This window comes from Arabidopsis thaliana (genome assembly GCF_000001735.4).
Source record: "Arabidopsis thaliana chromosome 1 sequence".
Lineage (NCBI taxonomy): Eukaryota > Viridiplantae > Streptophyta > Magnoliopsida > Brassicales > Brassicaceae > Arabidopsis > Arabidopsis thaliana.
Window position 1 is genome coordinate 2,769,521 of NC_003070.9, and position 25,619 is coordinate 2,795,139.

The following is a 25,619-nucleotide window of genomic DNA, read 5'->3' on the forward strand; positions in this document are numbered from 1 at the left end:
TCGTCAAAACTTATAACATTCGTAGTAAAAATATACACAACACAAGGTAAGAATAGTAATTTTCCATTAAATTATATATAACACAAAAGAAGAAAAGAGAAAGGTGGAGCTAAGTCAACGAGATCAACGCGATCGTTCATTTATTTTAGAATATTCTTCTATATCTTTCAATATTTAATATTTTGTTTTTTTACTAATGTTGGAAATTCCTTTTTTTTTTATATATCTTAGCAGTTTTATTTGTCCCCACAGAATATTGCTCAACACTCATATTTGCTTCACTTGAACATCACAAGGTGAAATACATGGATAAAGCAGCATAATCAGGATTTCATTTACTTGGTCCACTAGAATTTTGGGTTAATCAGAACATCATCAAGTTTGTTGTCACCCCAACAACAAAGGGCTCCATCAATAGTCGCGTCAAGAAGTAAAAAACAACACCCAACATGATGGATATGGGAAGGGCAGGCAGAGCTCGGTTGTACACAGATAACAAAATAAGAGTGCACCCAAGTCCGGAGATGATCGCAAGGTAACAGGCATACACAGTCATCAGATCATACATTGCTGCCCTACCAACAAGAACACTGTAGAAAATAAAGTCTCCAAGACCAAGTTTTATGCCTCTATTTGAAATGTCCACAACGTTATCCGACTCCTCCAAACCTCTTGCTTCTTCCCTATTATCTCCCCAACCCATCAACTCAACTAGTGGAGACATTTCTTCATCCATAACACTTTCTCTGTCTTCCATATTTCCTCTGGTTCCTACTGAGGTTGAGTGCTCTGACGCACTGGGACTTCCAACTAGAGGTGACCTCTCAAGTCCACCTCTGCTTCCGTTACCAATACCATCATCTACATTGTCTATATCCCTCACCGCAATAGCATTATAATCCATATTATGAGAATTTTCCCTTCCAAGTTGGTTTACATCATGATTCCGAACTGCTTGCAGCTCAACTGATCCAGAATCTGAAACCCCCCCACCACCAACCAAAGCCCTTAAACTCGAGCCACGGTTTCTCCTTTGGTTGCCTGATGAAACAGTCGGCCTAGCTTCATAAACCATAGCAGGAAGTTCCTCATCGCGGCTCGAAGCCAGCTCTACCAACAACTTAAGTGGCCCACCAGGTGCCAAAACAGCAACCAAGTCATACAAAGCTAAAGCCACCAAGATAAACCATGTAGTCCACTCAGGTAACTTAGTGAACCAAGCTGCAACAACTATCCCCATAACAACCATATAACACTGTCTAAGCACAATTGGTATCCCACCAGCAAACACAGACAAAGTCCCCAAGATCGTGAAATTGAAAAGCAATATGAAGCAGGTGATGGAATCAACAGGAATTGAGAAATGCTGGATTATCGATAGGAAAATTGCACCTCCCATCGTACCTGAGATAAAGAATCAACAATGAATTCGAGTAAACCCTAAGAAGAAGAAGAAGAAGAAGAAGAAGAAGAAGAAGAAGTGAATGAGGAAACAAAAATTGGTACCTAAGACAAAGAAGGCAGAGAAACGCATGTAATGCTTAAGGAAATTGGTGAAGTTATAGTAGAAGAGGAGAACAAGGATGAAAGTGACGGCGGCAATGAGGACGACGAAGACGATGGCGTTGGCGAGACTACCTTCGAGCTTGACGGTGGTGGAGTCGGAGGGATTCTCGATGTAAATGAGGTTAGCGGCGCTACGGATCTGAGGGTCAGAAGTGACAGAGAGAGAGTAGGTGAGAAGGACGACGAGGAACATGCAGATGGAGACGGGAGCCATCACGCCGATAATCTCAACTCCGAGGGAATCGAGGATACTAGACTCCATCGTTATCGATTTCGGTGGATTTTTTGGCTTACGCCATTTTTGGGAGTTCTAGAGGAAGAAGACGAGAGGAGAGAGGTACTTCTGAGTCTTCTTCTGACCAGCAGCTCGTCTATGCCAATATTTTATTTTGTTTGTGTCGACCTACGATATATCATTTAAAGCCCAAAAGGGCAAATAACGGTACAACAATAACAGCCCATTAGGCCCAATAACTACAAACAAAGCTACTTTTTTAAAAGTATATCTATTTAATATATTAAAAATAAAATTCGGTTTCGGGATCAAATGTTTCGATTTTCAGGTCGGACCGGAGTGGATTAAACTGGATTTAAAACCAGGATTTTGCCTTTGGCGTAACCTTTCGAAGAGGAATGTCTGCAAACGAGATACCCGACGAGCTATGGAGAAAGATCCTAGAGATTGGCGTAAAGTCTTCGACTTTCTCGTACAAAGATCTTTGCTGCATCTCTATCTCCTCTCGCCGTCTCTTCCGATTGTCCTGCGATGATTCCCTCTGGGATCTTCTGCTCGTCCATGATTTCCCTAACCACATCGTCTCTGCTTCTTCTTCTTCTGAATCTCCCACCAAGTTTATCTACATGACTAGGTAACCTTGTTTGATTGAAATTTGTGCTTTCTGAGATTTCTTCTGTTGTTAGTGTGAGTATTTAAGCTCCTATGGATGTGGTTGATAGGTTTGAGAGGGAGAAGGAGAGGAAATTAGCTGCCCATAGAAGAGCTTTACTCAGGAAGGAGAGTGAAATTTCTGAATGGGGCCGGAGGATTCGTGAATTGGAGGCACGATTGTCCGACGAGGCTGAGAGACTACAGTCTTCTTCTCTGCAATTTTCAGATTTGCTGAAAGTGAGGTAGTCCCCAACCTGGTGAACATTTTGTCAGATTTCAGAAAGTTTCGTTTTTTAAAGTCGTTATAGCTCTCTGTCTATGGCTACGAATAGCAATTATAAAGGAGATTGCTTGTTCAGTTGTGACAGTTTAGAAAGATGATTCTTTGTTGATCAAGTGAAATGAGATTGGTCCTACTGTTCTTGCCTCATGCATCCTTCTCATGTAATTTTTTAATGGCTTTCTCAGGCAAGCATCAGTAGCTTTGAACGTTTGGCAGCCGGAGGTAGTACGTGGTAGACAAAAGCAAATGGTTGAGCAAAACGCTGTTCCTGTTGAGGGTCGATTGCGTGCACTTGAGATGGAGATGAAGTTATGCAAGCAGCAAATCATGGGTTTGAATAGGGCACTTGTGAGTCTTAGTTAGGGAATTCCAATCATGTTCCACACTTCCACTGGTTGACTTTTTAGGTCTCTTAAATTGTTATCTCTGTAATTGCAGAGGGAGGTAAAACACCGATATGACATAGCAATAAAAGAGCTAGAATCCATGAAGTATCATCCTTTACGAGATTACAAGTCGATACGTAATGGAGACCAAGGAAGTAATGGCAAGACGAAAAAGTTGAAAACTAGCATCAACTATAGTGGAGACCAAGTAAGTAATGGCAAGAGGAGGAAGTTGAAAACAAGCATTGATTGTAAGTTTATGAACATTTCTCACTTTTCTTCATGTAGTAGTGTTACCGAAAAATTCTATTCTTACTCTCCAAAAATTATACATGAGTATATTCCTGAAAATCTGCTTGTTCTTTGAAGTGTGAGACAATGCAATGTAGAAGAGTTTTATGCCGATATGGACTTGTCCGAAACTATGACGTGGGATGTTTAATGTTTGAAGTTATAGATTTACATTGTTGATCTTTGTTATCTTAGTTGTGTTATCGATTGTGGGTTTTTAATATACTTATGAACACTTGTTATCTTGATTCCGCAAAAGCAGTTCCAGCAAAACCCAGAAACACGGAGAAGCTGTTCCAGTCAGAATCAGAATGATGGTTGGCTGTTCCAGTCAGAATCAGAATGATGGTTGGCTGCTCCATTCCACAGAGAGATTGAATACTTGAGAGTTGTTGTTGTTGTATTGTTTGTAATATTTCCAATTAGATTTGCAGAAGAAAGCTGAAATTTTGTCACATAATGTGGTCGATATAGAATTCTGTAAGTTTGGAATATCATGAATAAAGATGTATTTGTTTAAAAGGTATAAAACTCCTTGGTTCTTTGGCATGTCTGGGTCAAATCAAGACTCTGTTCTGCTTTACTGTTCCCATTGGACCTTTTTTTGTACTCGGATTTTCCAGTTTTGGTTTATAGTTTTTTACTAGTCTTTTCATGAATGTGATGATGATATGGAAGAATGCTCCTAATAAGGAATGGTTTCATGATCATCATTGAACTCTAGAGAAAACGATTATAGATACTAACTCATGGCTAAATGGTTTCTTAATCTGGTTTTCGTTGCATTGAATCATAGTCGGTTCGGAATCTCCCGCTCGAAAACTGCCTGGAATCTAGATGGAGGATTTACGGATATAGACATCTGTTGTCAATCGGGTAATTATGTTTTTACTATTAAAAAAAAAGTTACCCTATTAGCCGCGTACAGAAATTCTTCAGCGTGTGGGTCCCGATGGCGACGTGTCACAATTACCTTTTGCTTAATCTTAATTGGATAATTTTAACAAAAAGGTCAAAACAGTGGCATAGTCGTAAATCCTGTAAATTTGGTCCCTCCCTTTTTTAACTCGCCGGCTAAGTTTCCGTCACTCCCACCACTTTTTTGATTGACCAAAGGAAGAAGAAGAAGAAGAAGAAGAATCTGAAGAGAGCGATGAAGCATATTTTCAAGAAGCTACACAGAGGTGGGAATCAAGAGCAGCAGAATCGAACCAACGATGCAGCTCCTCCATCGGATCAAAATCGGATTCACGTTTCTGCTAATCCTCCTCAAGCAACCCCTTCGTCAGTCACTGAGACGCTTCCGGTGGCCGGAGCTACTTCTTCTATGGCCTCTCCTGCTCCAACCGCTGCTTCGAACCGTGCGGATTACATGTCTTCTGAGGAGGAGTATCAAGTGCAGTTAGCCCTAGCGATCAGTGCTTCGAATTCGCAGTCCAGTGAGGATCCGGAGAAGCATCAGATCCGAGCGGCGACGCTTCTGAGCTTAGGAAGCCATCAACGGATGGATTCAAGGAGGGATTCATCGGAGGTGGTAGCCCAGAGGTTATCGAGACAGTACTGGGTAAGTTTTCTCTTTTTATATCTAGGGAAATGCTGGATTCTCTCTTTGTGTTTATCGACTCTTGGGTCATAATGACTTCAAGGTACGCCGAGCTTGATAAGAGCCGAATTTAGCATGTCATGATTGTTGGGATTCTTATTAGCTAATTGAATTTCATTACTTCTTTACTGATCCATATGCCAAGTAAATTTCTTTCTGGTGATTTTTTTGGTTGTTGTTGCACCTGCTTGGTTTTATACAGCTTTGTTTCCTCTCTGACGATTCAGCCAAAGCTTTTATAGAAAGTTTTGCCGTTTTTACACTGCCTACATGATTTTACATGAATAATAACTTGTAGTAAACTATTTCTAGGAATATGGCGTGCTTGACTATGAGGAGAAAGTTGTCGATAGTTTCTACGACGTATACAGTCTATCCACAGACTCCGCAAAGCAGGGAGAAATGCCATCGCTGGAAGATCTTGAAAGCAATCATGGCACACCTGGCTTTGAAGCTGTAGTTGTAAATCGACCTATTGATTCTTCCCTGCATGAGTTGCTAGAAATCGCAGAGTGTATTGCACTGGGTTGTTCTACTACCAGTGTTAGTGTGTTGGTACAGAGGCTGGCTGAGCTTGTCACCGAGCATATGGGTGGATCTGCGGAAGATTCCAGTATAGTATTGGCAAGGTGGACTGAAAAAAGCAGCGAGTTCAAGGCAGCATTGAATACTTGCGTATTCCCTATTGGATTTGTAAAGATTGGTATCTCAAGGCATCGTGCTCTGCTTTTCAAGGTATATTCTCAAACCCTCTTCCTAGATTTAGTCTCTTGTCTTATCCTACTTGTGGCAAGTCATGAAATCGTTGAATGATTGGACCAGCTAGTAAAAAGAAGGAAACATGAAATCTCATATGTTAAGGATGATTGAACAAATGACTTGTGCTGTTTTCGCAGAATCAGATGCTTTGCTGCTTGTACTCATAAATCTTGTTTGATTTTGAAAACTGATCCGTGGGCAGTTTACTTCTCCCAATGTAGGTTTTGGCAGATAGTGTCAGGTTACCTTGTAGGTTGGTAAAAGGTAGCCACTACACAGGCAATGAGGATGATGCTGTGAACACGATAAGACTGGAAGATGAAAGGTGTTTTTGTTTATCTTTTTCACTATGATTCCATTATTTTCTTTTTTCTTTTTACGAAAATGTAACATATCTCCCCTTCTTTCAGAGAGTACTTGGTTGATCTTATGACAGATCCTGGGACGCTTATACCCGCTGATTTTGCAAGTGCTAGTAATAACACCGTTGAGCCATGTAACTCAAATGGAAACAAATTTCCTACAGCTCAGTTTTCAAATGACGTGCCAAAGCTCTCAGAAGGTGAAGGAAGTAGTCACAGTTCTATGGCCAACTATAGTTCTTCTTTGGATAGAAGGACAGAGGCTGAAAGGACAGATTCTTCATACCCAAAGGTGGGACCACTTCGGAACATAGACTATAGTTCTCCTTCTAGCGTAACTAGTTCTACTCAGTTGGAGAACAATTCCTCAACAGCAATTGGAAAGGGGAGTCGAGGAGCCATAATTGAATGTTCAAGAACAAACATGAATATAGTTCCTTACAATCAGAACAGTGAGGAAGACCCAAAAAACCTTTTCGCAGACCTTAATCCATTTCAAAATAAGGGAGCTGACAAGCTGTATATGCCCACTAAATCAGGTTTGAATAACGTTGATGATTTTCATCAACAGAAAAATAATCCTCTGGTTGGTAGATCACCTGCGCCAATGATGTGGAAGAATTACAGTTGCAATGAAGCCCCAAAGAGAAAGGAGAATAGTTATATAGAAAATCTTCTCCCGAAACTCCACCGTGATCCTCGTTATGGAAACACTCAATCCTCATATGCTACCTCAAGCTCCAATGGAGCTATTTCCTCAAATGTGCATGGCAGAGACAATGTGACATTTGTGTCACCGGTTGCTGTACCATCATCCTTCACATCCACTGAAAATCAGTTTAGACCAAGTATAGTGGAGGATATGAACAGAAACACCAACAATGAACTAGATCTTCAGCCTCATACTGCTGCTGTGGTACATGGACAACAGAATGATGAATCTCACATCCATGATCACAGAAAGTACACAAGTGATGACATATCCACTGGCTGTGATCCGAGGCTTAAGGATCACGAAAGTACAAGTTCATCTCTTGATTCTACATCCTACCGGAATGATCCTCAAGTTCTTGATGATGCAGATGTTGGTGAATGTGAAATTCCTTGGAATGATCTCGTTATTGCGGAGAGAATAGGATTAGGTAATGTGGCCTGCAGTTTATTTGTTTACGTGTTTGAAAGATTTAACTAGTTAGTATCTATTTTCTTTTCTATTTTGGACGGCAGCTAATTATTATCTAGTGGGAGCACAATTTTATAGCATAGCCCCTTTTTTACGATCTACAGTTGCTTATTACAAGGGATAGCTGTGCAATAAACTTTAGGTAGCATATAGCTTTTGGAGATCATATGTCCTAATGCTTATCTTGTTTTGGTTAGGGTCCTATGGAGAGGTCTATCATGCTGACTGGCATGGCACGGTTAGTTTTTCAGAACCTTACATTTGATTTCATTAGAGCTATTGTAGCAACTTGTATCTGTTATTCTCTTCCAGAACTTGCCGCTTTAGTTGCGTTCACATTTTTTAGGGCTTCAATTGTGTCAAGGAGCATGTATCTGGCGGTTATCTGGAACTTCAAACATTATTAACCTGTCAAATTTGTTAATGAGTGCAAAGAGATAAAATGCAGCGCTTAAATGCATGTTTTGTCATTAAATATTCAAAGCAGTGTTTGTGTTCTTAAAGTGAAACAGTTTTAAAAAGCACTTTTATATACGCTTGTTTCAGTCACTAGCCACAAAAATGCATTAGTGCCCTCCATGGTATTGTCTCACATTCTCTCATCAATATTAGCTGTTGTCTTTTTAGTTTATTTAGTGATAGATTATTTTTGGTGATTTAAACTAGCCTTCTGTGTCTGCCCGTGCTGTTTATCTTCACAGAAGTGGAAGGTTTCAAGTTTATATTTCTGCATTTTTGTTATGATTGGATTTAGGAAGTTGCTGTCAAGAAATTTTTGGACCAGGACTTCTCAGGTGCTGCTTTAGCCGAGTTCAGAAGCGAAGTAAGCCATAAGTTCACTTGCGTTTATTTACTAGTATACTTAGCTACCCATTTATTTTTTTGGTTGAACCCAATGGCTTACGTTGCAGCTTATTTGCTTGCCTTTGAATTCCCACTCTATTAATATTTCCCTATCTGAAGGTACGGATTATGCGAAGATTGCGTCATCCAAATGTTGTATTCTTCCTTGGGGCTGTTACTCGTCCTCCAAATCTTTCCATCGTCACAGAGTTTCTGCCTAGGTTTGTCCCATCTTCTTCTTGTGAAAGTTAATTGCATATGAGATTTTTGAGTCCTAAAAGATTCTAATGTTTTTTTGCTGTTTTATTATAGAGGAAGCTTGTATCGAATCCTTCATCGGCCCAAATCTCACATTGACGAGCGGCGCCGGATTAAAATGGCCCTTGACGTGGTAGAAAAATAGATTCATATATCAACTTCCATGTCCCCCAGGCTTATTTCTTCAGAATAGTCACTAAATTCCAGACTATTGTTACTTTCAGGCAATGGGGATGAACTGCTTACACACCAGTACACCGACAATTGTTCATCGTGATCTCAAAACACCAAACCTTTTGGTTGATAACAACTGGAATGTTAAGGTAGGAAGACTTTTTTCTTAAGTTGTCCAACGAATATACTTGTTTACTCTAATGGTAAATAAATAGATTTTGTTTTTATCTTACTAACCTTGTAGGTCGGTGATTTTGGGTTGTCTCGCTTAAAGCACAATACTTTTTTATCCTCCAAATCAACTGCTGGAACGGTGAGAACGCAGAACCCTTAAATCTCTTTACTTTTTGATAGAAATGCAACTTTCCTACTGGCATGCTTGTTATAATCTGGGGTACGGCTTCTTCTCTAATCACATGCATTGTTAATTTTACCAGCCTGAATGGATGGCTCCAGAAGTTCTACGCAATGAGCCCTCAAATGAAAAGTGAGTAGCTTATTAGAAGCTCAGTTCTGTTCTTGGTTCTACTAGAAAATGTTAAGGCAGATACTACTCTTTACTTTCCCTTTCCCTTTTTTTCCAAGGAGATTAAAAAAAATGTTGGCTGTTTTTCGTCAGGTGTGATGTGTACAGTTTCGGGGTAATACTTTGGGAACTAGCAACATTGAGATTACCATGGAGAGGAATGAACCCAATGCAAGTAGTTGGAGCAGTTGGGTTCCAGAATCGGCGGCTTGAGATCCCCAAGGAACTTGATCCTGTGGTGGGAAGGATCATCCTGGAATGTTGGCAAACGTAAGTGTCATGAAACAAACTCAAAACACTTTTAGAATCTGCGCTGGTTGAAAATATGTTTGGTTTTATGTTTGGGCAGGGATCCGAATCTGCGGCCGTCATTTGCTCAGCTGACGGAAGTGCTGAAGCCTTTGAACCGGCTTGTACTTCCTACACCACAATAGATGTCATCTGTGTGAATATGTGAAAGAAAATTTGGTTAATGTATACTATTTGACCTCTGGTGCTGCGCAGAGTTATTATACATAAGCCAGCCTAGAATTGAGGAATGTAAATGAAATCAATGTACACTATACTACGTTTTGATGTATTATTTGTTATAGGAAAAGCCGCTATGCTGTGCTTATTTTATCAGAAATAATGCTAATAAGTTAAACGTCTGTCACCAATCATAGTTATAATCAAATCCAAGCTCCATAGAGTTACTTGAATCTCCAAATTAATCCTTTAACTTAATTATTTTGGGACGAAATTACATATACTGCGAAAATAATAATAGAGTGTGTTGGAGGGAGAGAGGGTACGTGCGTGGGTGTCGAGAGGAGAGTGAGTGATTAAGGTCCACGAATTGGCGCGAATTCCATGGGAAGAAGAAACCTACCGAAGTCCGAGGATGATTGTTTCCTCTCTCGCGCGAACAACAATGTCACTCTCTCTCTTTCTCTCTGTTTTTCTATTCTACAAATTGCTGTTTCACCTCTTTTCTCTCTTTCTCCTTTTCCGATCTCGATTTTTCCCAATCTCATGCTTTTTCTGGTGACTGCATCGTTTTACTTTTGTTCTGGGTGACCCTTATGCCTGAGGATGTCTTCAAATTGTGGATTGATTTTGAATTTTTCCGAAAAAAATCTGTAACCGATTGAGTTTCATCCGGTTTGTCTGAATCTCCGGTGGTCGGTCTGTTTGTCTCGAAAATCTACAGACTTTTGTATGTTTCTTGCGTACAAAGTCACCTCATCCCACTATATACTGTGGAAAAATGTCCCAAGGATTGGATTCCCTTCACTTGTATCTCTTGTAAAGAAGGAAAGACAGACTAACATTGGATAATGGTACGTGAATGTTTTACTTTCCTTAACATCTTTGTGTTACATAGCATAGGTTAGTTTTCATGTTTAATTGTTCAATTCATGTGCCACACTTGTTTGCAAGTTATATATTTTGCATATCCTAATTCCTAAAGCATATCAACACTCTCTCATGCTTTTGCGAACTGCAGGGAACTCCAGTAAATATTATTGTAGGTTCTCATGTTTGGTTTGAAGACCCTGAAGTGGCTTGGATTGATGGTGAGGTTGAAAAAATCAATGGACAAGAAGTTGTCATCCAAGCCACTACTGGAAAAAAGGTCCAGTCATCAATCACCGAAATTCTAACATTTCAACTTCACACCTATAGTGTATATATCCCAACACTGATTTTATATATCTGACTTGTATAGGTCACTGCAAAGTTGTCAAAGATTTACCCTAAGGATGTGGAAGCTCCTGCTGGTGGTGTTGATGACATGACAAAACTCTCTTACTTGCATGAACCTGGTGTTCTTCAGAACTTGAAGATCAGATATGAACTTAATGAGATCTATGTTTGTATCTCTTACATCAATTCTGTTGTAGGACCTTCTACTGTTTTCTGTCTTGGCTATAATCTATTATTGTTCATGACAGACATACACAGGAAACATCCTTATTGCGATTAATCCGTTTCAACGATTGCCTCACATCTATGATGCCCATATGATGCAACAATACAAAGGAGCACCATTGGGAGAACTAAGTCCTCATGTTTTTGCTGTTGCTGATGTTGCATACAGGTGAGTTTAATACTTATATATATGTGATCTACATGTATATAATGATGATATGTGTTGTGAGCATAAGACGGCTTTTATCTTCTTTATACACTCAGGGCCATGATTAATGAGGGAAAAAGCAATTCAATTCTTGTAAGTGGTGAGAGCGGAGCTGGAAAAACTGAAACCACTAAGATGCTTATGAGATATCTTGCATACTTGGGAGGTCGTGCTGTTACAGAAGGACGGACTGTTGAACAACAAGTTCTTGAAGTAATGACTTTTCTATCTCTTTTCTGTGATCTTCTTATGTATGGATTCTACACGAGCTTAATCTACTAACTTGTTTGTAATATCTGTCTCCAGTCAAATCCCGTCCTTGAAGCCTTTGGGAACGCAAAAACTGTGAGGAATAACAATTCAAGGTGAAGCAAAATCTGGTTATAATAGTGGGCATCTATATCTATGGTTCGGAATTCAGCTAACTGTGTACTATGCTTTGGCTCAGTCGCTTCGGTAAATTTGTTGAAATCCAATTTGATAAGCAAGGAAGAATATCTGGAGCTGCTATACGGACCTATCTTCTAGAGAGGTCTCGTGTGTGTCAAATCTCTGATCCCGAACGAAATTACCATTGCTTCTATCTTCTTTGTGCCGCACCGCAGGAGGTACGTACTGTTAAATTATGGAATATATCTTGTTCCCGAAAAACTAGCCATATAACATAGTTGAACTAGCAGGAAATTGAAAAGTACAAGCTCGGTCATCCAAAGACTTTTCATTATCTGAACCAGTCCAAGTGCTTCGAGCTTGTTGGTATAAGCGATGCTCATGATTATCTTGCGACAAGAAGAGCTATGGATATTGTTGGAATTAGCGAAAAGGAACAGGTCAGTTTCTGTAAGCAACTACACTTAGTATGTTGCAAATTCAATTTAGTTCATGCACTTCTATATTGATGATGAACTTAATTCTGCCTTTATATCAACAGGAAGCAATTTTCAGGGTGGTTGCAGCAATTCTTCACATTGGAAACATCGATTTTACTAAGGGAAAGGAAGTGGATTCATCAGTTCCCAAGGATGAGAAGTCGAAATTTCATCTTAAAACAGCAGCAGAACTTCTCATGTAAAACACATTTGTCTCTAAGAAGACCTCTAAATGTTTCATCAGTTGAAAGCTAATTAGAAATCTCGTTTCAGGTGTGATTTAAAGGCACTTGAAGATGCATTATGTAAACGAGTTATGATCACACCCGAGGAAGTTATCAAGAGAAGTCTTGATCCACAGAGTGCTGTAACCAGCAGAGACGGTCTCGCTAAGACAGTCTATTCTCGATTGTTCGATTGGTAAGTGGTTTGTTTAGGGGAAAAGATCACAGTAAGTGATATTTACATATTTGATGCTAAGTGAATATCTCTAGTAATGTGCAGGTTGGTAGACAAGATTAATAAGTCGATTGGACAAGATGCCAATTCTAGATCTCTAATTGGAGTTCTGGACATTTACGGATTTGAGAGCTTCAAAACTAACAGGTAAATGAACCTTTACCTTGGTTAAGACTAACAGACTTGCAGTCTGCCATTCTCTGCTAATACCCTTTTGCTGCAGTTTTGAACAGTTCTGTATTAATTTCACTAATGAGAAGTTGCAGCAACATTTTAATCAGGTATGTTCGTGAGTGTAGTTGAAAAAGGTTTATTAATTCCATATCTGATTCTCAAATCGGCTTTTTTTCAGCACGTTTTCAAGATGGAACAGGAAGAGTACACAAAAGAAGCAATAGATTGGAGTTACATTGAATTTGTGGACAATCAAGATGTTCTCGATCTCATAGAAAAGGTCATTTCTGAACCGAGAAAGGACAATGTTAACAAAATAACTCCACATACCGGTTGGATTTTGTTATCTCACTTTATTTCCCCTTTTATTTTCCATCTGCAGAAGCCTGGTGGAATTGTTGCTCTCCTCGATGAAGCTTGGTAAAGTTAAAGATCAAACTAGTTCCATATGAAGCATGAGGTGATTATGTTCTTGATTTGAACTAACGAGGTGTAATTTTTCAGCATGTTTCCAAAGTCAACCCACGAAACATTTGCAAATAAGCTGTATCAGACTTTTAAGACACACAAGCGGTTCATCAAACCAAAACTCTCTCGAACAGATTTCGCTGTTGCCCATTATGCTGGAGAAGTAGGTTCTCTCTCCTTTGAAGAAAAATGGACCTTGTAAAACACAGAAGTTTCTCATGTCTTCTAAATCTCCAGGTTCTATATCAGTCTGAACTATTTCTGGATAAAAACAAGGATTATGTGATCCCTGAACACCAAGATTTGTTGGGGGCTTCCAAATGTCCCTTTGTTGTGGGTCTTTTCCCTCCACTCCCAGAAGAAACATCTAAATCGTCAAAGTTTTCATCCATTGGTTCTCGCTTTAAGGTAGGGAAGCTTGTTCATATGTTCAGCACCAATTGTGTAAAGGAAGAATGTCTAACTACTCGGGAAGACTAAAATTTTCTTTTTTGATTAAAAAACTAATATTTTCTTAATTACGAGTAACTGTAACTAGTAACTATTGGCCTGGTTGATGCAGCTGCAACTCCAGCAACTGATGGAAACATTAAATTGCACCGAGCCTCATTACATCAGATGTGTGAAGCCTAACAATCTTCTAAAGCCTGCCATATTTGAGAATGTGAACATCATGCAGCAACTGCGATGTGGTGTAAGTTTACAAATAATTTCAACTATTGGGTTGTTCTAGACATAATGGGTTCTAAAAAAAAATATGTTACCAATTTCCTGCGATTAATGGCTGGAACGTATGTACTAACGTTAAACCCTTATGTTATCTTTCTAGGGTGTTTTAGAGGCGATCAGAATTAGTTGTGCAGGGTATCCAACTCGTAAACCTTTCTTTGAGTTCATAAACCGTTTTGGACTTCTATCTCCTGCTGCTTTAGAAGGGAAGTAAGTAAAAGATCATTCTCCCTAGCTGATTTTATACTGTTTTGTGAGAGTCTAAATCAGTAGTTACAGATTTTCTGACTTCTCCTGAACAGCTTCGATGAGAAAGTCGCATGTCAAAAGATCTTGGATAACATGGGACTCAAAGGATACCAGGTAACGGTTTCTCAAGTGTCAAGCGAACCATTTGTGTAGTATTAGTGCTGCAATGGGATATGGTTCAATCATAGCAGAGTTGTGATTAACCCAAATGCAAACCATATTTTGGTAATGCAGATTGGTAAAACAAAGGTCTTCTTGAGGGCTGGTCAGATGGCTGAACTCGACGCTAGAAGGGCTGAGGTTCTAAGTAGTGCTGCAAAAAAAATTCAGCGACGTATACGTACTCATCAAGCTCAGAAACGGTTCATTGTTCTGAGAAAAGCCACCATTTCTCTTCAAGCTATATGTAGAGGTGAGCCATCATCTAACTTGCTCTACCGTTTTCATGGAAGTTAGAAGGGCTTTCACTTTTATCAATGATTGGCTGAATATTACAAACATTTATGTAAACTTTCATATATTGTAGGAAGACTTTCCTGCAAACATTACGATAATTTGAGACGAGAAGCTGCTGCTGTGAAGATTCAGAAGAATGGTCGGAGACATTATTCTAGAAAATCATATAAAAAACTCCATGTAGCTTCTCTTGTTGTACAGACTGGTTTAAGAGCAATGGCTGCTCGTAAACAATTCAGATTCAGGAAGCAAACAAAGGCTGCCACAATTGTTCAGGTTTAGGTTCTTGCGAGAATTGAATGCTAGAACTATCTTAGGTTTCTCATGATCATTAACACATAATTTTTCCTGTTACTAATGGCAGGCTCAGTGGCGTTGTCACAGAGCAATCTCGTACTACAAAAAGCTTAAAAATGGAGTGGTCCTATCTCAGACACGATGGAGAGGCAGACTTGCTAAGAGAGAACTTAGGAAGCTCAAAATGGTACAACTAGTTTCTTATTCACATATATATTCATCACATAGTCAAAAGCCTACTATCATAATACATGATATTTTTCGTGGAAACTATCATGCCATGTATACATTGAGATGGAAACTATGCGTCGGCAAGATTAATTATATAATTTTTTGATAAATACTTTCAAAATCAGGATGCTAATTTAAGGGACTTTGAAGCTGAAACTGATAAATTATCTTGTCTTCTTCCTTTTGTAGTAACTAAGTGACTGCTTCAAAGATTAGTTATCTTAACATACTCAACATTTGTATTATCTTCAGGCTGCAAGGGAAACAGGAGCACTTAAAGAGGCAAAGGATATGCTTGAAAAGAAAGTCGAGGAACTCACATACCGTGTCCAGTTGGAGAAACGTTCGAGGGTATTTGCCCTAGAAACATCATTTTAATAGACATGTTTGGAGTAGATATATAATGTCTAGCGCTGAACTAATTTTATAGGGTGACTTAGAAGAAGCAAAGACTCAGGAGATTTTGAAACTTAAGAGTTCATTCGAAGAAATGCGGAAGAAAGTTGATGAAACAAATGCGTTGCTTCTGAAGGAACGTGAAGCTGCAAAGAAAGCCGCTGAAGAAGCTCCTCCTGTTATCAAAGAAACACAAATTTTAGTTGAAGATACCAAGAAGATTGAATTGATGACGGAGGAACTGGAGAGTGTAAAGGTACTTGCTGTCAGTGGCTATCAACCTGCAAATCAGTTCCATCTAAATTTGAGATTTACATTCATTGTTACATATTAGTCTACTAGGCATCAGTAATCATTTGTGTTTTAACAGGTTACTCTAGAGAACGAAAAACAAAGGGCTGATGATGCAGTGAGGAAATTCGAAGAAGCTCAAGAGTCTCTCGAAGACAAAAAGAAAAAACTGGAAGAGACAGAGAAGAAAGGTCAGCAACTCCAAGAATCACTGACAAGGTAAGAATATATCATAAACATTTTGATATTATTAATCTTTCTATTCATCTGATTTTGCTGGTAATTTATTTTCCTCTGAGCTGAACTAGAAGTTAATGTGATCAGGATGGAAGAAAAGTGCAGCAACTTGGAATCAGAGAATAAAGTCCTACGGCAGCAGGCTGTGTCCATGGCACCGAATAAATTTCTCTCTGGCCGCTCCCGGTCCATTTTACAGGTAAACTAGAACTGTAATCTCAAATATATTAGCCCACAGCTATCTTTTTGTTGCTTTTGTCAGAAGTTGATAAATTACTCTGTTTAATATTTACAGAGAGGTTCAGAGAGTGGTCATCTTGCAGTGGATGCGAGGTCAAACTTGGTAAATATGTTTTACCAATTTAATTTTGATCGTCTGTCAGTCTCAAATTTAGGTTTTGATATGATGAAGCAATGGCTTTAAATTTGAATCAGGATCTGCATAGCCATTCGATTAACCATAGAGATCCCTCAGAAGTGGAGGATAAACCACAGAAATCATTAAATGAGAAGCAGCAAGAAAATCAAGACCTACTTATCCGCTCCATTGTTCAACACTTGGGATTCCAGGGGAACCGACCTATCACAGCATGTATCATTTACAAATGTTTACTGCAATGGAGGTCATTTGAAGTTGAACGAACCAGTGTCTTTGATCGCATTATTCAGACAATAGGCCATGCTATTGAGGTTGGCTTCAGCTTCCTAGTTTTTATAGGTATCTAATTGTGATTGCAAGTGTATTGGATTAATAATGTTGCGAAAGTTGATCTCTCAGACTCAAGATAACAACAATACATTGGCCTATTGGTTATCCAATACCTCGACACTCCTATTACTCCTCCAGCGCACACTCAAAGCTAGTGGTGCAGCTGGGATGGCTCCGCAGCGCCGCCGTTCATCTTCTGCCACTCTATTTGGAAGGATGAGTCAGGTATATAGAGTTATATATATGGTTTGAGATCCATCAACACAATGAAGCAAAAGCTTATTCTTTCGTTATAACTTTAATTTTGATAAATGTTATCATCAATTAGAGCTTCCGCGGGGCACCCCCAGGTGTAAATCTTGCCATGATAAACGGTGCTGCGGGAGGTGGAGCAGATACCTTTAGACAAGTTGAAGCAAAATATCCGGCTCTACTGTTTAAGCAGCAGCTCACAGCTTATGTTGAAAAGATATACGGAATGATTCGCGATAACTTGAAGAAGGAGATTTCTCCACTCCTTGGATTGTGCATTCAGGTATGCCATTAATTACAGCCATCACGTTCCCAAGAAAAAAGAGGTTGTTCTTGCTTATTGAATATATCTGGCTGCAACTTCAAATAGGCACCAAGAACATCGAGGGCTAGTTTAGTGAAAGGAGCATCTCGTTCCGTTGGCAACACTGCAGCTCAGCAGGCACTGATCGCCCATTGGCAAGGAATTGTCAAGAGTCTTACAAATTTCCTCAATACTCTAAAATCAAACAATGTGAGTTCCTTTGCGATTCCATTTCCTCTAAATATTAACAAGTTCCGGATTGCCCGGAGTTTGAATCTTCTATTTATGCTTTTAGGTTCCTTCATTTTTGGTGCGTAAGGTGTTTACGCAGATATTCTCATTCATCAATGTTCAGCTGTTTAACAGGTTTTTACGGGAATCTTTAGCATCTAAAACCCCGTTATCTCTAGTCTCAAACATTGCTAGCTATGTTCTACTAATCAAATGCTTCCTTTGTTGTCCACAACAGCCTTTTATTGAGACGCGAGTGTTGTTCATTTAGTAATGGGGAGTACGTCAAAGCGGGCTTGTCTGAATTGGAACACTGGTGTTTTAAGGCCACAAATGAGGTATCTCTCTTAGCAGTCTGCTATCATTATTCAACAACACTAACTGATTAACTAACAACAACAATTTCAGTATGCGGGTTCTTCGTGGGATGAGCTTAAGCATATTAGACAGGCCATTGGGTTTCTGGTAACCTTGCCTTATCTTCTACCTAAACCTTCAGGATTGTCCCATAAGGGTAAAAAAATAATTCTTGCTCCAAATACAGGTTGTACATCAAAAACCAAAGAAAACTCTTGATGAGATCAGTCATGATCTTTGCCCGGTAAGTTGTTGTATCCCCTGCTCAGTCTATCACAACTTTCTTTTATTCCTTATGAAACACTTGCCAATGTTCTTATAAAAGAAGAAAAGAAAAGAAAAATCAGGGCTTTGTAAGTGTCCATTTACTGATAAATTGAAACTGTGGACAGGTACTAAGCATACAACAGTTATACAGAATCAGTACCATGTACTGGGACGACAAATACGGCACCCATAGCGTCTCTCCAGACGTAAGTGATCACCTTAAGCTACTGATGATCTGTGTAATTATATCCTTAATTAGCTCATAGATATACCTCTCTCTCTCTCTCTGACTATGTATAATAGGTAATAGCAAATATGAGGGTGCTAATGACAGAAGATTCGAACAATGCTGTTAGCAACTCATTCCTTTTGGATGACGACTCGAGGTTGTTACAAGACCAACAAGTTTCGTTATGGGCACTTTGATGACGTCTTCTAACAGGTTTTGATGATTTTGCAGCATCCCTTTCTCGGTTGATGATTTATCAAAGTCGATGGAGAAATTTGAAATAGCGGATATCGAACCGCCACCTTTAATCCGGGAGAATTCTGGATTTAGCTTCTTATTGCCAGTCTCTGAGTGATTCTTTTTTGTCTCTACAATACACACACACCAACGGAAGCCATATATTCTTTTTGAAGTGTTCCTCACTTATTCTTTTAAATGTTCATGACTTATTCTTTCGGGTTAATTTACTGAATGACCAAATTTGACATCCTTATTAAGAGAATGACCTTCTCCCAGAAAAGTTGGGTATATAACGTTTTTTTACCATGCGAAATATCCGATATAGCCTCTACGGATGGGCGGCAAAACCATATTCCCGACAGCAGACTTGTAGATGTAGGGGAGCTAGAGATTGTAGGGCAATGATTACAACGTATCAAAAAAAAAAAGCATGCATTACTTATGCAGTTACTACTAAATAAAGCATGAACTATTTATGAGTGTAGATCTCAATTTAGAGCTTTCATTACTACAACTTTCTAAGTTTGTACTGAACGTTTCATAAAATACATGCAATTTACAACTGCAGCAGCATGTACTATGAAAGGATTTATTTCATTTTTTTTTTAAAAAAATAATCATTAAAAAACAAAAAAATTAGTATTGAAATGGAGTATATACCACGATATTGGGCTGGTAACTTTTTCGGGTGAGTATTGTACTGGATTGATTATTCAACAAGGTGAATGGGCTTTTACCTTGAATCTATGACCAGCAGAAGTACTACGATTTGGTAAACAGCACAAGTACTACGGAAACAACATGTGATGTTTTAAAATCACAATAATCATATCGGAGCAACTTGGAAAGAAAACATAAGAGAAAATTATTAGAAAAATTCCCGGATGTGACAATAAAAAGCGCGAGCAAAGAGAGATGGAGATACGTATCAGACGCATTTAATGCGGCGTCAGAGGATATACAGCTTCCAACGTAATATATTGTTGTATGTGTAAACCCTTTTCTTTAGTGTAGCACTTTTTAACACAAGGTTTGTGTGCTTATGCTATACGCTACAAAATGGCAGGTCGATAAGTTGACACGTTGGTCAATGACGTCAAGATTACGAATAGGCAAGTGGGGGCAGAAGATATACTGAATCTATACCTCGGTTCACGGAAATGTGTAAAGCAAAGACTAAGTAAATCACATGGTTATTTTGACGATAACATGCAATACAAATAAAGAACACTTAACACTTCGATTTGACATTGGTTAATTGTGTAAAGCAAGGTTTGTGTGCTTATGCTATACGCTACAGAATGGCAGGTCGTTAAGTTGACACGTTGGTCAATGACGTCAAGATTACGAATAGGCAAGTGGGGGCAGAAGATATACTACCTCGGTTCACGAAAATGTGTAAAGCAAAGACTAAGTAAATCACCTGGTTATTTTGACGATAACATGCAATACAAATAAAGAACACTTAACACTTCGATTTGACATTGGTTAATTGTGTAAAGCAAGGTTTGTGTGCTTATGCTATACGCTACAGAATGGCAGGTCGTTAAGTTGACACGTTGGTCAATGACGTCAAGATTACGAATAGGCAAGTGGGGGCAGAAGATATACTACCTCGGTTCACGAAAATGTGTAAAGCAAAGACTAAGTAAATCACCTGGTTATTTTGACGATAACATGCAATACAAATAAAGAACGCTTACCACTTCGATTTGACATTCGTGAATTGTCGCTTCACGCCTCCCTCGGGTGTTGGGAGGGAAATCATACCGTTTTGAAATTCGCGTGGCTGCAAATGGTTAAGCAACTGTTACTAGAAATATCTTTAGTTACTGTAGCCCTAAAAAACAAAGTTAACCTTTTCTATAAAAGAAGAAAGATGGCAAGATATCATCTCTCACACCTCTACTTCTTCCTATAAAGCACACACTACGTATCCAACAACATCGAAGAACTCGATCATTTCTGTTTTGGTATGCAATTAATGAATGTTCTTTTGGTCGGGTTTGTTGCTATTTTTAAAAAACTCATGGTTGATTTATCTCTATTTAATGCAACTCTATTAATGTGTAGGTACCGATGGTGGTTATAACCGAAATAACCGACGATCGTTATGTCAGGACGGTGAGTGGCTCCTGGGCAATCGGAGCTGATGGAACATGGTTATTCATATCCAATCACAATAATGCAGTGAGGAGGTTGAGCATTGGGGAAGGGGAGAAGTTAGCATCTGTGCGCCAGCTTGTTAGAGAAGCGTACGGACAGGAATACGTTGAAGGCCCACTACACCTGACTTACCAATGGCCTGATTGGATGGACATGGAAACTACCTTTGGTGGGCGCACGAAGCCAGTAAGCATAACTTCAGAGGAGACAATGGGAGTGTTTCTAGCTATGCGTTTTGAGTTGGAGGACTTGAGTTTGTTTGTCTCCAAGCAAACGGTGGATGATGGTTCCGAAGATGGTGGAACAAGTCAGACTTCAAGTTACGGATTTGCAGATAAAGGCAAATCACCTTTATACGTCAACGCTGAACGATCACCTAACTACGAGTCCGTTGTGTGGAAAAGGCTTATGGATGACGAGGCGGTCCTCCGCTGGATGCGTTCAACGGAAACAGAAGGTCAAAACGTTGGAGACTCTTCTACCAACGTACAACAACACCCTGTGAGACCAGCTGTTGAGGCAGCTTCCCCGATGTTAACGACTGAAAGTATGGACACAGCGACTGAAGATGGAGATCAGGTAAAATATTCTGCGTTTATTAAATTCAGCCACTCGAATATACCATTACAGTACTAAGACATCTATTTACGCAGGAAGAAGACTCAACTGTTGTTGAGGCAGATTTACTTAAAAATCTGGGGTTACCGTCAATTAATTTAGCCACTGAATCTTACGACTCTCTCAGTGAAGGGGAAGCGTACAACGACGAAAACGACTATCCCGGGGGCGAGACAATTAAGGAGTGCAATTTTTTTGGGCCTTCCGCAACTAACTTGGTGGAACCTCTAGGTGTACACTTGGATCTCGCGGTACCTCTGCATGAGGCTCTTGAAGACATGTGCCTTAACTTCGCATCTTTCAACAGGGATGCAGCGCCAACCCTAGACGAACAAGGGGAAGAAGGTACCAATTACATAGCATGTTGTTTTTAAGAACAACACATATTGCAAGAGTGTTCTAATAATAACCGTCATATAGAGTAACATGTTATTCGTATAAATACCATGCAATAAAAATTTAATTTCGCTGAATTCCTGATTAGTCGTACGAATACAATCTTAATATCCACATCATATTTGTTTAGTTTAAATAACAAATTGTATTTAATATCATGTAATATAATGATATGCTTACAAACCAACACATGGTTTCAATTTACGTTGATATCCCTGAGATATCCCTAATCAAAATATAGAGTAACATGCTTTAATATTGAACATCATGGGATATAGATATTATGTTGGTCAAAGTGTTACTATTTAGTCATACAAATACATGCTTTCTACATTCACAACATGTGTACAGTGTAAATAACACACGAACTTTATTGTTGTGTAGGCCGCGTCGGAATGGAATTAGCAATTCGGGATGTGGTCTACGAAGGTGATGAACTGTTTGTTGGCCGGGTATTCAAAAATAAACAGGATTGCAATGTCAAATTAGCAGTTCACGCACTTAATAGACGGTTCCATTTCCGTCGTGATCGTTCCTGCAAGAAACTAATGACTTTAACCTGCATTTCTGAAACATGCCCTTGGCGTGTATACATCGTCAAGCTGGAGGATTCTGACAATTACCAAATTCGAAGTGCTAATCTCGAGCACACTTGCACTGTAGAAGAAAGGAGTAATTACCACAGAGCAGCAACAACGCGGGTCATAGGCAGCATAATTCAGTCTAAATATGCGGGCAACAGTCGGGGGCCAAGGGCTATTGACCTTCAACGCATCCTATTGACCGATTACTCAGTTAGAATTTCCTATTGGAAGGCATGGAAATCAAGAGAAATTGCGATGGATAGTGCACAAGGATCAGCTGCGAATAGTTTCACTCTGTTGCCAGCCTACCTACATGTGCTGCGCGAGGCTAATCCAGGTTCAATTGTTGATCTAAAGACAGAGGTTGATGGAAAGGGTAATCACCGGTTTAAGTACATGTTCTTAGCATTCGCCGCATCGATTCAAGGTTTCTCTTGCATGAAACGAGTCATTGTTATTGACGGTGCCCACCTGAAAGGCAAATACGGTGGATGCCTCCTAACCGCCAGCGGCCAAGACGCTAATTTCCAGGTTTTTCCCATAGCGTTTGGCGTGGTCGATAGCGAAAACGATGACGCATGGGAATGGTTTTTCCGTGTTTTGAGCACCGCTATACCGGATGGAGATAACCTGACCTTCGTCTCAGACAGACATTCCTCCATTTATACCGGTCTTCGAAGGGTAATCCTTAAAATTGATAATTTTAAATGTTACATGTTATATACAGCATATGGCTCTTATTTATTTTAGAACACATGCTATCTACCAATATGCCCTGCTATATACGTATAACACATGTTAACATGCAGGTCTACCCAAAGGCTAAGCACGGGGCATGTATTGTTCATCTGCAACGAAACATAGCGACCTCATATAAGAAGAAACACTTGCTGTTCCACGTGTCAAGAGCTGCGAGGGCTTTCCGGATCTGTGAATTTCATACATATTTCAATGAGGTGATAAGACTAGATCCGGCTTGCGCACGATACTTGGAATCTGTTGGTTTTTGCCATTGGACACGCGCTTATTTCCTTGGGGAAAGATACAACGTCATGACTAGCAATGTGGCGGAGTCTTTGAACGCAGTCTTGAAAGAAGCCCGTGAACTACCAATCATTTCCTTGTTAGAGTTCATTCGGACCACATTAATTTCCTGGTTTGCTATGAGGCGTGAGGCAGCTAGAACCGAAGCATCGCCTCTACCACCAAAGATGAGAGAAGTTGTTCATCGTAACTTTGAAAAATCAGTCCGATTTGCGGTTCATCGCCTTGACAGGTACGATTACGAGATAAGGGAGGAAGGCGCAAGTGTCTACCACGTGAAGCTTATGGAACGCACATGCTCCTGTAGAGCATTTGATTTGCTTCACTTGCCTTGCCCCCACGCAATAGCGGCTGCAGTGGCTGAAGGCGTTCCAATACAAGGACTGATGGCGCCGGAATATTCTGTTGAAAGCTGGAGAATGTCTTACCTAGGTACCATAAAACCTGTACCCGAGGTTGGTGACGTTTTCGCTTTACCTGAACCAATAGCCTCTCTCCGCCTCTTCCCGCCAGCCACGCGCCGTCCATCGGGACGGCCGAAAAAGAAAAGAATTACTTCAAGGGGGGAATTCACGGTAAACGTTATACATTTGGAATTTACTGTAACACCCTTAGTGTTTTAAATTCCTAACAATTGCTCAATCTTCATCTCAGTGTCCCCAGCGACAAGTAACACGTTGTTCTCGTTGCACAGGCGCCGGCCATAATCGCGCCACGTGCAAAATGCCCATATAAAGGTACAATGTTATTTTATACCGTATCATGCTATAGATAGAAACAACGTTCATACAATTTTTATAATATCATCTGCAGGGGGTGTTGTGTCTCGCGTCTTCTTCATGAGTTATATGTTGTGTTATATAAGCAAGGGGAAGTCCATCACATATGGATATTATGTAAAAGGAAGGGTCACTTGGTATAATGTACATATTAGCAATTAGATGTGGCAATTAGGGTGGCAACTAAAAGCTACGTTGAGAATGCAATCAAGGGACCCCAATTCCAGTAAGTGCCGTATAGAAGACCACCTTCTACGGACAAAGGATAATGTTCTGTTTTTTGGCTTTTGTGTAGAAAAAAACTTTATGTTCCCCCTTTTGTAAACAGACTCATGATATTAAGTAAAGACGCGAGTGTTTAATTATTAATACGTGGTGTAATGTAAAATTCAGATCCACAGACAAGGGGTTAAATGAGGAAATATATGAAACAAATATAACGAATAGATATAGCACCATTACTGGCAAATTAAAGTCCATAAAAATGTTCAGCCATCATGAACTGACATTTTATGTCAAGGATTCCAACAAGATGAAATCATTCCAACCATAAATCAAAATAAGATGCTATTCGAGAAAACCACATGTGATGTTTAGCAATTGCGTGAGGTAAAACCGGGCACCGAGAGTTGAACAGTTCCACATAGGATTCCTTATGCCACTTCGACTATTTTCTCAGAACCCAATAAGTGCTTCTGCACCACACATTTCACCCCCCAACTACGCCACATAAATGAGTGAATATATACACTAACAATATTGGACTATATATACATATTGGCTATCAACATCTCCGTCAATAATAAAACGTCCTTCGGCCTACTTACACATGCTTGCAAGGGTAGAAATGAGACAGTATCGTCAGAATCCAGTACTCATGCGGGTGGGTGGGCTGTTCAGAAAACAATTTGACGACGCATTGGAGGCAAATAACCCGGAAGCACATTATCTTGAAGGGCTAAGGTATGCTTGTTGGGAGAAAGATTTAGTCATGGCAAAAAAACACATTTTTAAAGCTGTAAACAAGGTAGATGAGGCGCTGTTTGTTATGGCTATGTTGTCTATTTGTGGTGGTGAGAAGGAGCTAGGTGAATTTTTCACTGAACAACTGTTTGCCCTACCTTGGGCCGAAGTATTAGCTATGGGTGATTCTTTATTTTCAGCTCTTGAACGAATGGCTGTGCGCCATGGTACAGCTTACAAGCTTACATGGAATGGGGCCCATCCTCCATGTGTATCAATCCACAACATATATAATAGATGCGAAGAGTGCTACATTTTCTTTTGTTCAAAAGAATTCTGTCGGCGATGTTAGATGGTACAAGCTGCACCCAACGTGGAA

At 39.6% G+C, this 25,619-nt stretch overlaps 4 protein-coding genes and 1 pseudogene across 8 annotated transcripts; 4 read left to right on the forward strand and 1 right to left on the reverse strand.

Moving 5' to 3' along the window:
* Positions 1 to 94: 94 nt before the first annotated feature.
* PS1 (Presenilin-1) lies at positions 95 to 1,957 on the reverse strand. The gene is made up of 2 exons (NM_100743.4): positions 1,507 to 1,957; positions 95 to 1,404 (listed from the first exon to the last, which is right to left on the reverse strand). Exons 1-2 carry the CDS (start codon positions 1,826 to 1,828, stop codon positions 365 to 367), a joined length of 1,362 nt encoding a protein of 453 aa, NP_172346.1. The 5' UTR covers positions 1,829 to 1,957; the 3' UTR covers positions 95 to 364.
* A 142-nt stretch (positions 1,958 to 2,099) lies between these two features.
* Positions 2,100 to 4,011, forward strand: AT1G08710 (F-box family protein). 2 transcript variants are annotated; one of them, NM_100744.3, is made up of 5 exons: positions 2,100 to 2,435; positions 2,524 to 2,697; positions 2,924 to 3,086; positions 3,177 to 3,375; positions 3,678 to 4,011. In NM_100744.3, exons 1-5 carry the CDS (start codon positions 2,200 to 2,202, stop codon positions 3,728 to 3,730), a joined length of 825 nt encoding a protein of 274 aa, NP_172347.2. In that variant the 5' UTR covers positions 2,100 to 2,199; the 3' UTR covers positions 3,731 to 4,011. The 2 variants fall into 2 exon arrangements, with proteins under 2 accessions (NP_172347.2, NP_001077493.1); NM_001084024.2 differs by having other exon boundaries at positions 3,177 to 4,011.
* A 409-nt stretch (positions 4,012 to 4,420) lies between these two features.
* EDR1 (Protein kinase superfamily protein) lies at positions 4,421 to 9,788 on the forward strand. 2 transcript variants are annotated; one of them, NM_100745.2, is made up of 13 exons: positions 4,421 to 4,979; positions 5,331 to 5,753; positions 5,999 to 6,102; positions 6,188 to 7,281; positions 7,520 to 7,560; positions 8,077 to 8,145; positions 8,286 to 8,386; positions 8,478 to 8,556; positions 8,648 to 8,746; positions 8,842 to 8,910; positions 9,035 to 9,084; positions 9,217 to 9,393; positions 9,473 to 9,788. In NM_100745.2, exons 1-13 carry the CDS (start codon positions 4,569 to 4,571, stop codon positions 9,555 to 9,557), a joined length of 2,802 nt encoding a protein of 933 aa, NP_563824.1. In that variant the 5' UTR covers positions 4,421 to 4,568; the 3' UTR covers positions 9,558 to 9,788. The 2 variants fall into 2 exon arrangements, with proteins under 2 accessions (NP_563824.1, NP_001322729.1); NM_001331786.1 differs by having other exon boundaries at positions 9,217 to 9,788.
* Positions 9,789 to 9,917: 129 nt separating this feature from the next.
* Positions 9,918 to 18,957, forward strand: XIC (Myosin family protein with Dil domain-containing protein; the record flags this gene model as incomplete). Of its 2 annotated transcripts, none has more annotated exons than NM_001331787.1 (38): positions 9,918 to 10,445; positions 10,613 to 10,741; positions 10,835 to 10,978; positions 11,061 to 11,206; positions 11,302 to 11,458; positions 11,552 to 11,610; positions 11,694 to 11,853; positions 11,926 to 12,075; positions 12,177 to 12,313; positions 12,388 to 12,534; positions 12,619 to 12,720; positions 12,797 to 12,854; positions 12,926 to 13,027; positions 13,130 to 13,167; positions 13,252 to 13,378; positions 13,453 to 13,623; positions 13,778 to 13,909; positions 14,045 to 14,154; positions 14,247 to 14,307; positions 14,428 to 14,605; positions 14,720 to 14,925; positions 15,014 to 15,133; positions 15,430 to 15,528; positions 15,608 to 15,829; positions 15,944 to 16,083; positions 16,189 to 16,300; positions 16,397 to 16,444; positions 16,537 to 16,791; positions 16,880 to 17,035; positions 17,139 to 17,345; positions 17,433 to 17,576; positions 17,662 to 17,732; positions 17,836 to 17,935; positions 18,006 to 18,062; positions 18,142 to 18,198; positions 18,347 to 18,427; positions 18,525 to 18,607; positions 18,682 to 18,957. In NM_001331787.1, the coding sequence occupies 38 exons, from the start codon at positions 10,443 to 10,445 to the stop codon at positions 18,803 to 18,805; spliced, it is 4,593 nt and encodes a 1,530-aa protein (NP_001321098.1). In that variant the 3' UTR covers positions 18,806 to 18,957. The 2 variants fall into 2 exon arrangements, with proteins under 2 accessions (NP_001321098.1, NP_172349.2); NM_100746.3 differs by having other exon boundaries at positions 10,443 to 10,494; positions 10,638 to 10,741; positions 18,682 to 18,927.
* A 1,812-nt stretch (positions 18,958 to 20,769) lies between these two features.
* On the forward strand, positions 20,770 to 24,121 carry AT1G08735 (annotated as a pseudogene; the record flags this gene model as incomplete). Its single annotated transcript has 1 exon — positions 20,770 to 24,121.
* Positions 24,122 to 25,619: the final 1,498 nt, after the last annotated feature.